At 47.3% G+C, this 12,633-nt stretch overlaps 1 protein-coding gene across 1 annotated transcript; it reads left to right on the top strand.

Moving 5' to 3' along the window:
• Positions 1–10,378: 10,378 nt before the first annotated feature.
• LOC127329478 (F-box protein At3g07870-like) lies at positions 10,379–11,506 on the top strand. Its single transcript, XM_051355991.1, has one exon. The coding sequence runs from the start codon at positions 10,379–10,381 to the stop codon at positions 11,504–11,506; it is 1,128 nt and encodes a 375-aa protein (XP_051211951.1).
• The last annotated feature ends 1,127 nt before the right edge of the window (positions 11,507–12,633 follow it).

Genomic DNA, 12,633 nt, shown 5'->3' on the forward strand with positions numbered 1-12,633 from the left:
ATGACCCGAACTTTATAAAGTCCAGAAGCCCAATTAAGAGATAGTTTGAAAAGATAGAGTTGTACTAGGAATAATGATTTGTAACTACTACGTGATGAACTCAAAGAGTCTTCCGGACTTTGTAAACTTGTACATCACGAAACCCTCGGATCCTCCTCCTATATAAGGGGGAGTCGAGGGAGAAAGAGGGATCGATTTCATTATCAACACAACCCTAGTTTTCTTGCAGTCGAGTACTTTTTCGGCTGAACCCTCGAGATCTACTTTCCCTCTACTTCCTACGAAAACACTAGTCTACAATCTGTAGGCATTGACAAGTCGATACCTTGTCAATTGGTGCCGTCTGTGGGAATTAGAGGCGACAAGGAGCTGATCTCGATGGCACGCTCAACATCGTCAACATCTTCGGTGGCAAGCAACGTAATGGACAGAGGTAAACAGATCGAAACTGGTCTAGTCGATTTTGTTCATCACCCGCCCTCCCGTTTGGATGCATATGCGTATCTGGAGGAGCCTATGGTGATGACGTCCGGAAGGTTCCACTTCCGCGTAGGAAAAGGGGATCACATCGTCTCGAGGTTCCGGTTTCGTCGGGATCGTCGGCGGCCGACTCCGGTCTTTCGGAATCGTCATCATCGTTCGAGACGGGTGTCGAGGAGATCTCGCCGCCACGCTTCGTCAAGACCGAGGCAAGCGAAAAACTCGCCAAGATCTTCGGCAGCATGTCTTTCGAGTCGTCTGCAGACTCCAATATAAGCAGCGACTCAGACAGCATCGACAGCTTCGACTTCATCGACAAATCTACTTCTGTGAGGGAGGTCTTCGCCGATCTATGCGACGGTGTCACCAACCCCGACGAAAGTCAATCCCCCAAAACACCATCAAATCTATGCAATTGGAGAAGCAAGTCGCCCACAGGAGGAGACATCAGAGGCTTTCGATGATGCGGAAAATCCGTACATCGATCCCGCTGATCTTATGCGAGGTTTGGGCACCAAGTATGTCGGACCTGCAACACGACAGATGGTGCAACTTCCGCAAGCGGCTTGGGATAGAGGTGCAAAAGCTATAGATGGCACAGAGCCGATGACTATGACTGTCACAGCTGAAGAGCTGCAAGCATACCAATATAGACTCGCCCGTGCGGGACGAGAACTTGAGAAACAGACAGCCGAGCTTAATAGGAGGAGAGCCGCAGCTTCCGAGCCAAGCAGGCGAAGAGCTGAGTTGAGTTGACAATCAGGTACTTCGGGAGGAGATAGTCACAGAGCCGCTCGCAATAGGGCAAGATCTCGGTTGTAGCATATATCTGAAGCCGAAAGAGAGAATCTGGTCCAAAACCTCGACATGTCCTTTATGTCGATAGACACAAGGGGAAATATTATTCACAAGACTCCAGAAGCTGGATATATGGCGACCCAGGCTTTCATCCTGGCGTCCAGGCCACCTCCCGGAGATCCAAGAGAAGCGTTGTACAATATGGCCATGGCAGGAGTTAGAGCCATGGGAACAACGTTCGCGGGCACAAGCACACCTCCCGAAGGCACTGCAAGGCAAAATAGTCCATGACCTACAGCAGTAGTGCAGGACCCTCCGAGAACGAGCGGTGCAAGAGATACAACGACGCAGGCAAGGGTAGATAGAGCGCGGCAAGAAAGAAGAGAACGTCGACAGTCACCAGAGATCGATGAGGAGGACATGTGCGGGATCCCCTGTTTCACCCGACGAGTTCGTAAAACTCGGGTTCCATCTGAGTTCAAGTTGCTCGACAACTACAAAAAGTTCGACGGCTTGCAAGACCCTGAGGACTGGTTAGTCGACTACCTAGAGATGGTAAAATTGACGGGTGGAACTAAAGCAATGGCCATGCAGAGCATCCAGGTGCACTTGAGTGGAGCCACACAGTCATGGATAAAAATACTGCTGCCTGGTTCCATCGACAGCTGGGAAAATTTCGAGGACATCTTTGTGAAGAATTTCCTATCCACGTGCAAGAAACCCGCGTCATTGGAGCAATTGAGGGCTTGCAGACAAAAGTATGATGAACCAATGAGGACGTATCTAGAGATGGAACATCATCAAAAACTCGGCAGAAAATATATCTGACGAGAGAGCAATAGATGCGTTTGTTGCTGGAATCCGAAGGAAAGACTTTGTCGAGGATTTGGGAAGAACAAACCCGAAAACTATAGCAGCACTCATGGAAATAGCTAGTCGCTGGGCAGATGGAGAAGATGATGTTCACAACAAACGACATAGGTCGCCTGAGGATGAACTATTACTTCTGCTGTTTCCTCGGAATCCAGCCGATATTTGGCCGGGAGCATCATAATCTGAGAACTGGCAAGAAAATCGTCGTCTATTTTGAATGTTTGTTGTGAACCTCATGTATGCATATACATTGAGGAAGATGAAAATATCTTTGGCAAATCTATTACCAACTGACACACGTTTCCATGGCATCACACCGGACAAGCCGAGTTACCCATTGGGAAAGATCAATCTCGACGTTCAGTTTGGAATCCGAGAAAACTATAGAAGAGAGAGGTTGGAGTTTGAAGTCGTGGATTTCCCGTCACAGTATCATGATTTGTTGGGGCGACCCGCCTATGCTAGGTTTATGGCAGTACAACACTATACATATCTGATGTGGAGACTCCCTGGACCCAAGGGCCCAATCACAGTGAAAGGCAGTTTCGCGCTAGCTGATAAGTGCGACAAGGATTTTCATCAACTATCTGAAACCTTCGGGATGCAAGCAGAGTATATGGCGTCAAGGCTAACAACTGATTACGACGTGTTGCCAGATGGAGGGAGGCCGCTCAAGGAGCCAACCTTTGATACCACTAAAAACTCAAAGGAAGTGCAGATTCACCCGACAGATCCCAAGAACACGACAGCTATCGCAACAAACATGGACCTCGCATAGGAAAGTGCGCTCGTCGAGTTCCTCCGTGAGCGTTCGGAAATCTTCGCATGGTGTCCAGTGATAACCCACAAATATAGGGGATCGCAACAGTCTTCGAGGGAAGTAAAACCCAAATTTATTGATTCGACACAAGGGGAGACAAAGAATACTTATAAGCCTTAACAACTGCGTTGTCAATTCAGCTGCACCTGGAAAAGCACTAGTAACAGCGGTGATGTGAAAGCAGCAGTAATATGAGAGCAATAGTAACAGTAACACAACAGCAGTAGCAGTAACACAGAGGCAATGACACCAGAAAATAGTTGATACTACTTCTAATGACATGTAGGACCGAGTGAGTATTTGATGATGAAATATGGACCGGGGTTCCCAGCTATCTACACTAGTGGTAACTCTCCAATAACAAGTGACAAGTGTTGGGTGAACAAATTACAGCTGGGCAATTGATAGGATTGAAATAGCATTAAGATAGGATATCAATTTATTAATCATGTAGGCATGTTTTCCATATATAGTCATACGTGCTCGCAATGAGAAACTTGCATAACATCTTTTGTCCTACCAGCTGGTGGCAGCCGGACCTCAAGGGAATCTACTGGTAATTAAGGTACTCCTTTTAGTAGAGCACCGGAGCAAAGCATTAACACTTGGTGAAAACATGTGATCCTCATATCTAAGCCTCCCCCTCCAGTTATCCCAGTTGCTATCACTCTGGGGCCTCGGGTTCCGGACATAGACATGTGCAAACAACTTGTAGATACAATCTAAGCAATAAGTATAGAGCTTAAATCTAAGATCATGCCACTCGTGCACTAGTGACAAGCATTAAATACAACAAGATTGCAGCAACAATAACTTCACAAACTTATATAGATAGACTGATCATAATGTAACAATTCATCGGATCCCAACAAACACAACACCGATTACATCTGATGGATCTCAATCATGTAAGGCAGCTCATGAGATCATTGTATTGAAGTACATGGGAGAGAGAGTACCAACTAGCTACTGCTAGAACCCGTAGTCCATGGGGGAACTACTCACGGAGCATGATGGAGGCGGTGGCGTTGATGGAGATGGCTTCCGGGGGCACTTCCCCGTCCCGGTGGCGCGCCCCCCTCCTAGGCCGCGCCCCAGTATGGTCTGGAGGTTGTGGGCCTCCTCGCCGTCTCTCCTTCGGTTTTCTAGGTCCGTCTCGGTAAAATAGAAGGTTTGGCTTTTGTTTCCTCCAATTCCGAGAATATTTCCTGAACAGCTTTTCTGGAACCAAAAACAGCAGAAAACAGGAACTGGCGCTTCGGCTTCTTGTTAATAGGTTAGTCCCGGAAAATGCATAAAATCATTATAAAGTGTGAGCAAAACATGTAGGTATTGTCATAAAACTAGCATGGAACATCAGAAATTATAGATACGTTGGAGACGTATCATCCAGCTAACATGCCAGGAGTACCCAGGGAACTTGCCGAGCACCCCCTTAACTTGGATCCAATGGCTAGACCAATCAAACAACCTTTGCGGTGTTTTTCGGAACCCAACCGCAAAGCTATGCTATCAGAAATTAATCGACTCAGAGAGGCAGGATTTATCAAAGAGTTACACACAGAAGCTACATGGGTAGCAAACCCAGTAAAGGTCCCGAAGTAAAACACAGAGGTCCTTCGCATGTGCGTCGACTTCACGTGTCTCAATAAACACTATCCAAAGGATCACTTCCCCTCCCGAGGATCGATCAAATCATCGACTCCACGACAGGTTGTGAACATCTTTCCTTCCTGGACGCATACTCTGGTTACAACCAGATCAGACTAAAATAAGAAGATGAGGTCACAACTTTCATAACACCATATGGTGTGTTTTGTTACAGAACAATGCCTTTTGGTCTTAAAAACGCGGGATCAACATATCTTGGGTTTCTGGTATCAGCAAGACGAATCGAGGCTAATCCAGAGAAAATCCAAGAGATTGTAACAATGCGGAAGCCAACCAAACTGAAGGAAATACAATAGCTAACTGGGTGAGTCGCGGCTTTAAGAAGATTCGTCTCCAGACTGGGAGAAAAGGCGTTGCCATTATACGCCTTGATCAAGCAAGGAGAAAAATTCGAGTGGAACGAAGAAGCAGATAGAGCTTTTGAGGTCCTCAAGCGCACAATTTCGACACCACCAATACCGGTGGCACCCAAGGAAAAGGAACCTCTCCTGTTATACATCGCAGCCACGCCTCAGGTGGTTAGCACAGTACTTGTGGTCGAAAGAGAATTGAAGAAGAAGGAAAACTCCATGGAGTCCAGCGGCCGGTATACTTCATCAGTGAAGTTTTATCGCCTTCAAAACAGCGGTACCCGCAGTACTAGAAGTTAGCATATGGAGTGTTCACAACCGCAAGAAAATTGCGACACTATTTTCGGCGCACCCGATAATAGTGGTCGATGAGGCACCTTTATCCAATATATTAAACAAGCCAAAGGCTACGGGTCGTGTCTCCCTTTGGGGAATAGAGCTTTCCCCTCGGGACATCACATATGAGAAAAGAAAAGCAATAAAGTCGCAGATCCTACCAGATTTCGTCGCAGAGTGGATGGAGCTGCAAAATACGGGACCCCCAGATTTTTCGAGAACCTGGACCATGAACTTTGACGGGTCCAAGATGCTAGAAGGAGCTGGAGCAGGCGTAATATTAGTATCACTTCAAGGAGACAAGTTGAAATACGTGCTAAGGATGACGTTTCCTAACGCATCCAATAATGAGGCGGAGTATGATGCACTCATACATGGGATGAAGATGGCGAAGGCATGCGGAGCAACTCGATTAAAAAATTTCGGCGATTCACAACTGGTGGCTCAACAGGTGATGAATCAATGCGACGCAGTCAATGACAGTATGATAGCATACAAGGAGGTATACAATGAACTCGAGAAACTTTTTGACGGGTGCGAAGTAAATCATATTAGCAAACTCAGCAACAATGAAGCCGATGTTCTGGCAAACATCGGGTCGCAATGTTTAGCAATACCACCCGGCGTATTCTGGGAAGAAATAACTGAAAGGTCAACCAAGGCGAAGAAACAGCAGAAGAAGAAGGAGAAGGTCGAGAAAAACTCGGGGGGCTCCGGCAGGATCGGAGGCAAACACATCGGGAGATGAGGAGGAATCACATGAGATAATGATGGTGAAAATTCCTTGGATGCAGGCTTATGTAGCATATATCCTAAGGAAAGAACTACCTGAAGAACCAGTAGAAACAAGGCGAGTTATCAGACGATCTAAAGCTTTTACTGTGGTAAAAGGGGAGCTCTACAAGCGAAATATATCGGGAGTATTGCAGAGATGTGTTACACCTGAAGAAGGAAGAGTTATTCTGAAGGATGTACACGAGGGGGTGTGCGAACACAACGCAAGCAGCCGAGCAATAGCAGCCAAGGTTTTCAGATCATGGTTTTACTGGCTAACAACAATAGAAGATGCAAAGGACGTAGTGCGCACTTGCGACGTGTGCCAAAGATTTGCGGCAAAACCTTATTCTCCGACAGCAGAGTTGATGCCAATACCTTTATCATGGCTTTTCGCTCAATGGGGCCTTGATACGGAAGGAAAACTACACAAGGCGTGGCCTGGAGGATACGAGTATATGTTGGTGGCTGTCGACAAGTTTACCAAGTGGATTGAGGCAAAACCGATAAATTCGCCACATGCAGCATCGGTGGTGAGCTTCGTCAAAGGCATCGTTTTTCGATTCAGCGTTCCCCATAGTATTGTCACGGACAACGGCAGCAACTTCACCTCCAAGGATTTTATGGCATATTGCGCAGAGGTAGGCATCAAACTACACTTTGCATCGATGTCACATCCGCAAACCAATGGTCAAGTCGAGAAAGCAAACGGTATCATCTGCAATGGTATCAAGAAACGATTGATAACACCTCTGGAGAAAGCTCGACACACTTGGCCAGAAGAGTTGCCAAGCGTCTTATGGAGCATACGAACAACACCCAATACGGCAACACAGGAAACCCCGTTCTTCTTGGTCCATGGAGCCGAGGCAGTGCTTCCGATAGAAATAGAACACAATTCTCCAAGAGTGGCGGAATATGATGAAGAAACTTCGAGAAAAGCGCTAGAAGACGATGTCGACACACTTGATGAGGCTAGAGATGAGGTGCTGCCAAGAGTAACTAAGTACCAGCAAGACTTAAAAAATTATCATAGTCGACGTCTGCGTCCAAGGTCTTTTCAAGTGGGCGACCTAGCTCTTCGGCTTACCCAGGACAACCATGAAAAGTTTAAGTCACCATGGGTAGGACCCTACATCGTCACAGAAGTGATCGCGGGAGGAGCGTATAGGATAAAGGACAATAAGACAAGAGTCGCAGAGAAAAATCCATGGAACGTGCCGCAGCTTCGGCGTTTCTATGCGTAGAAGTCAAAATAAAAACATGCTTGTAAACATACATTGTACTGAAAAGTTCGCGAGTTTTCAGACGCACTCTTTTCTTTTCAGGGCACCGAGTGAGGCTGAAAGATTTTTAATGAGGTGGGCTCGCGATGCTATAATATAGTAAAGATATTGGTGATATACATCTTTTTCTTCGACAAATTTGGAGGTTTATAATACACAAAACAGACAACATAAATTCGATCTGGACAATATATTATACACCAATTATTTGCCTTCGTTACAACACCTCGCGAGTAATAAGTGTACATACGCATATCCAAATACTCGGGGGCTAGAGAAGAAAAAAAACAAATGCATACAACACTCGCAATATACATACTTCTCGCAATATATAAGATATGTTTATGTTACAGGAAAAATCGGCAGAAAGACAGTCTCATTCAACTCATATAAGATCATCTATTCGTACCCTTTCGCCTTCCGCAGGAGCATCCATGGAATCCGCGTAATGGCCCTCGGAGAAATACTAAGAATCCATACGAAGAAGATCCGCAATCATTTTCTCGGCTACTGGTGTCACCTCATCGTTGATCTTGTCGACGTTTCTCTTTCGCTTTTTCAATCTGGCATGACAAAGCTCAACAGTGTCGAACATGTCCAACTTCGGGTGGCAGATCTGTAGCATATCATGGAAAATCTGGCACCAGCAAGCAATTGCGCCTTCACAAAACCATGGATTTGATCCACATCCTTGAACTTATTCATCAGTTCAGGAAGTGTTTTTGGCTGAGGATTCCGAGGAAACATGGCATTGTAAACCTTCCCAATACATCGATCGTGGCTATCGTCAGTGCTGATGTCACAATAAAAGAAAAAATTCGGGTGCAGTGCTAGGAGGTTTGGCGACAGAGAAGTATCATTGGGAATTTCGGGAGCTTTTGATCAAATACAAGTTTTTGCTCAAATGCTCGGGGGCTACTTTTATAAGGAGTTTGATAGGAAGATGATTCAAAAAATACAAAACATTGAGCCTACAACCAAGTATAAATACTCGACTGTAGCCTCGGGGGTTACTCCCATCGGGAGCGCTGGTCGCGCATCCGATAAAGATGGCAATATTGGAAAAAGTTGACAATATAGCGACAGAGATACTAAAAAGGTGAGCCTACAACCAAGTACAATCACTTGGATGTAGCCTCGGGGGCTACTCCCATCGGGAACGTTATTCGCGTACCCGGTGAAATTGAGGAAGTCATGAGGAGCATATTTCGAGTTATGATATAACTCTTCATATACTCCGATCGGGAGGAAAAGATAAAAAAATATAAGTCATCATATGGCTCGAACAAATGTGCTATTCGAGCAGTCGAAAAAGGCACTTGACAATATATTCTCAGAGCGCCTCAGTCGCGATTTAATCTCTAAATGTCGCAATACTTTGCGAAGGTAAGACCCCAGGATCCGTCCTGTGCGACGTGGCATCGCACCCGAATGCGCTCTGCTACTCTTTTCCGTATCAACAGATGCGAAGAAAAATCCTAACGGACGTGTTAGGTACCCGATAAAACGCGACTGGAGTTCGGCATATGGTAAGACCATAAGCGACACATGTCGAAACTACGCCAGTATACCGAGATCATGTCCAGGGACTTGATCTTGAAGTAGGTATTTGCGGGATTGCCACGAGAGCAGTTAACTAGTACCTGATCCGTCAAATGAACCAGCCCCAATTACCGTTATCCATGTACAATATATGATTGATTTATGAAAGTCAGTTGATAACTCGAAGAAATCAGATGTTAATCGTAATCATGGAGATTTTCCCTGATTCTTCGATTCAAGCAAAATCTCGGGGGCTACTGACATAGGCATCCCCAATGGGCCTGCTGAAGATGGTACCCGGGGTTACTAAAGGTCCACGACCCGAAGTTTATGAAGCCCGGAAGCCCAATTAAGAGATAGTTTGGAAAGATAGAGTTGTACTAGGAATAATGACTTGTAACTACTACGGGACGAACTCAAAGAGTCTCCCGGACTTTGTAAACTTGTACATCACGAAACCCTCGGCTCCGCCTCCTATATAAGGGGGAGTTGAGGGAGAAAGAGGGATTCAATTTCATTGTCAACACAACCCTAATTTTCTAGCAGTCGAATACTTTTCCGGCTGAACCCTCAAGATCTACTTGCCCTCTGCTTTCTACGAAAACCCTAGTCTACAACATTGACAAGTCGATACCTTGTCAACTAGATACATAAAAATCTAGATAAAATTAAGTTAATTAATATGGATCGAAGGGAGTACCTCTATGCCACCTAACTACTGACTGTGAAGGGCATCCACCGCTATCCTACCCGTAAGAATACAAGATGAACCATGGCATAATCTTCACGCGACTACAACAGCAATGTAGGTCATGTCCGCGAAGATGCTACGCTGCATGCGGAATCCATACATCATCTGATCAACGTCTCAATGGGAGAAGCAGTTGCACACTCTATGTATAGCAACGTGATTTTAATTTGCTTTTTTCTATAATAGTTACAGAATTAAATAAATTGGCACGTGAACGTGCCTAACACTCCGGATCCATCGATAAAAATGCTCATAAAATTTTAGAAGGGGTAAAGTTTGGCACAAATTTTGCTAAATGGGGTAATTAGGATGAAAAATTTCTAAATGGGGTAATTAGTGTCAAAAATTTCAAAGTTGGGGGTAAAATCTGGAATTTACTCTTTTGCATTCTATAGACTTCACGTATTCCGTTTAGCAGGGAGTATTTTTTTTTCCTTGGGCGACGCGTTTTTCTTTCAGTAGATTGCGGATCAGAGTTCATCACGATCTCAGTTTCCACTAGAACCGGAGAAGAAACTTGACAGCTACGTTAATTCCAAGGAAAAAACCCTACGAATTGGCAACCCAGTGCGCGCGCGGGGCTCGGATCGGATCTGATCGTTTTATAACGACACTACGGGAGCTACCTCGTCTTCGTGCGGGTGGAAACTGGAAGAAAGCAAGAAAGAATACGACGAACTCGACGGCGGGCAGAGGCATGGCGGCGGAACAGTACTTGTCCGTGGACGTGCTGGCGGACATCCTGCAGCGGCTGCCGTCCATCTCCAGGCGGCGAGCACGCCTGGTCTGCCGGCACTGGCGGGACGTGGTGAACAAGCGCACGACGGAGATGCAGAGCCGCGCCAAGCCCCTGATCTGGGACGACGGCGACGCCTACGTGATCGGCGACCTCTCGTCGACGGGGTCCTGCCGAGAGCTGTGGAAGAGGAGGGTGAGATCGGGCGTCTATCGTTGGTGGGATGGCACCGGCACACGCCCCTCCCATCTGGTCGGCGTCTGCAACGGCCTGCTCTGCGTCTGCGTCAACGAGGAGCGGGCTGGCGGCTCCCTCACGGTGTCCAACCCGGCCACCGGCGAGGCGCTGGCCGTTCCGCCGCTGCCGTGCGCCGGCCTTTTCGTGGTGAGCCACCGCAGGGAGGAGATCAGGTGGGACGCGGCGTACAGCTTCGCGTGCCATCCCATGACCGGGAAGTACAAGGTGGTGCACGTCCCGTGGAGCAAAGAACGGCTCTTCGACCTGGAGACGGTGCAGGTGCTCACGCTCGGGGACACGGCGTGGCGGGAGGTGCCGGCCCCCGCCGGCGGTGCGAGGTGCGACATCGCCGCCGGCATCATCAGCATCGATGGCACGACGCACTGGGTAAAGGTGGGCAACGCCACGAGGATCGTGTCCTTTGATCTCGACACCGAGCGCTTCGCTCCGACCACCACGCCGCTGCCCGCTCAGCCGGACAGGCGCAACATCAGCTACCACCTGACGGAGGTGCACGGGAGGCTGGGCTTTGTCATGATGCCCGACGTGTGGGTCCTGGATCAGCGGCGGCGGTGGAGCCGCCGGTACAGGCTCGAGGAAGCCATCCCGCGGCCGCATTTTGTCTTCGGCAAATATGTCCTCACGACGAGATCGGGGAAGACGGAGTTTTTCGCACACCGGCCAAAAGGCACGCCGCCAAAGGGCTGGAGGCTGGAATGCGATGGCGTGGAACGAGTCGGGCACCCGGATCATGGGACGCTTGTCGCCGAGATGACGCGCGGCTACGCCCAATGCCGGACGTTCCCCTATGTCGAGACCACAGAGCCACTCGGTGTTTATGAGACAAATTAATTTGTATGTTTTTTTTGCGAATAATTTGTATGTTGATCCATAGTATACTCACTACGGGAAAAACTGCAGTTGCCGTGCATTGCATCTTTGCCGTGTGTTTCCGCACGGCAAAGCGCACGTAGAAAAACGCACGGCAAAGATTTTGGCCACGGCAAACACAGACACGAGCGCACGGCAAAGATTTGATTCACGGCAACGACGAAAGAGAGCGCACGGCAAAGAAAGTTGCACGGCAAAGGACCAACATAGCGCACGGCAAAGATAGGCTACACGGCAAAGACGCTGGCACACGGCAAATCACAAAAGGCATCGCCGTGCACACCTTTGCCTAGTGTTTTTAACAAACACACGGCAAAGCAAGTCTTTGCCTAGTGTTTTTAACAAACACACGGCAAAGCAAGCCTTTGCCTAGTGTAAACGCACGGCAAAGATGTAAAAACTAGATTTCTTCTCTGCTCAAAACGTGTGGCGTGGTATAGTTATCAACCAATGAACGCTTAGCTCGGTGGCAAGGTTGCACGCTTTCTCTACTCTGCGTCCTAGGTTCGAATCCCAGATCGATCAGTTTGGAGCTTTTTTTTAGATAAACCATATTTAGCACACGGCAAAGAAGCAACCTTTGCCGTGCGGCGTCGCACGGCAAAGACCTTTGCCGTGCAACATTGGCGAGGCGCACGGCAAAGAAGCCTTTGCCGTCGATTGCTTTACCATGCGGTCTTTGCCGTGCGGCAACGCACGGCAAAGCCTTTGCCGTGCATATAAGGCTCTTTGCCGTGCAAATAGTTGCACGGCAAAGAAAGTTTTTCCCGTAGTGACTATATTTTAGTTTGCTAGAAATGTTTTATGAAATGTTCCTCTTCGCGTGCATCCCGCAGGAATTGAACCCATAAATTCATAAATTATGAGTTGGGCGCTTTAACCATTCAGCCATAGATGCTTGACAGGAATCACTGTACATGGCAAATAACAAATTTTCATATGGAAGGACATATCATAGAAAAATGAAATCGAACGTATTAGTAGATGACTATGAAGACACCTCTCTGAACCTTCGAATTGAAGTGAAATTGAGAGGGATCGAGGATCCTAATTCTTTCTATTTGGAAGGGATCCAATTCTATTGAATC

This window comes from Lolium perenne, chromosome 1 (genome assembly GCF_019359855.2).
Source record: "Lolium perenne isolate Kyuss_39 chromosome 1, Kyuss_2.0, whole genome shotgun sequence".
Classification (NCBI taxonomy): domain Eukaryota; kingdom Viridiplantae; phylum Streptophyta; class Magnoliopsida; order Poales; family Poaceae; genus Lolium; species Lolium perenne.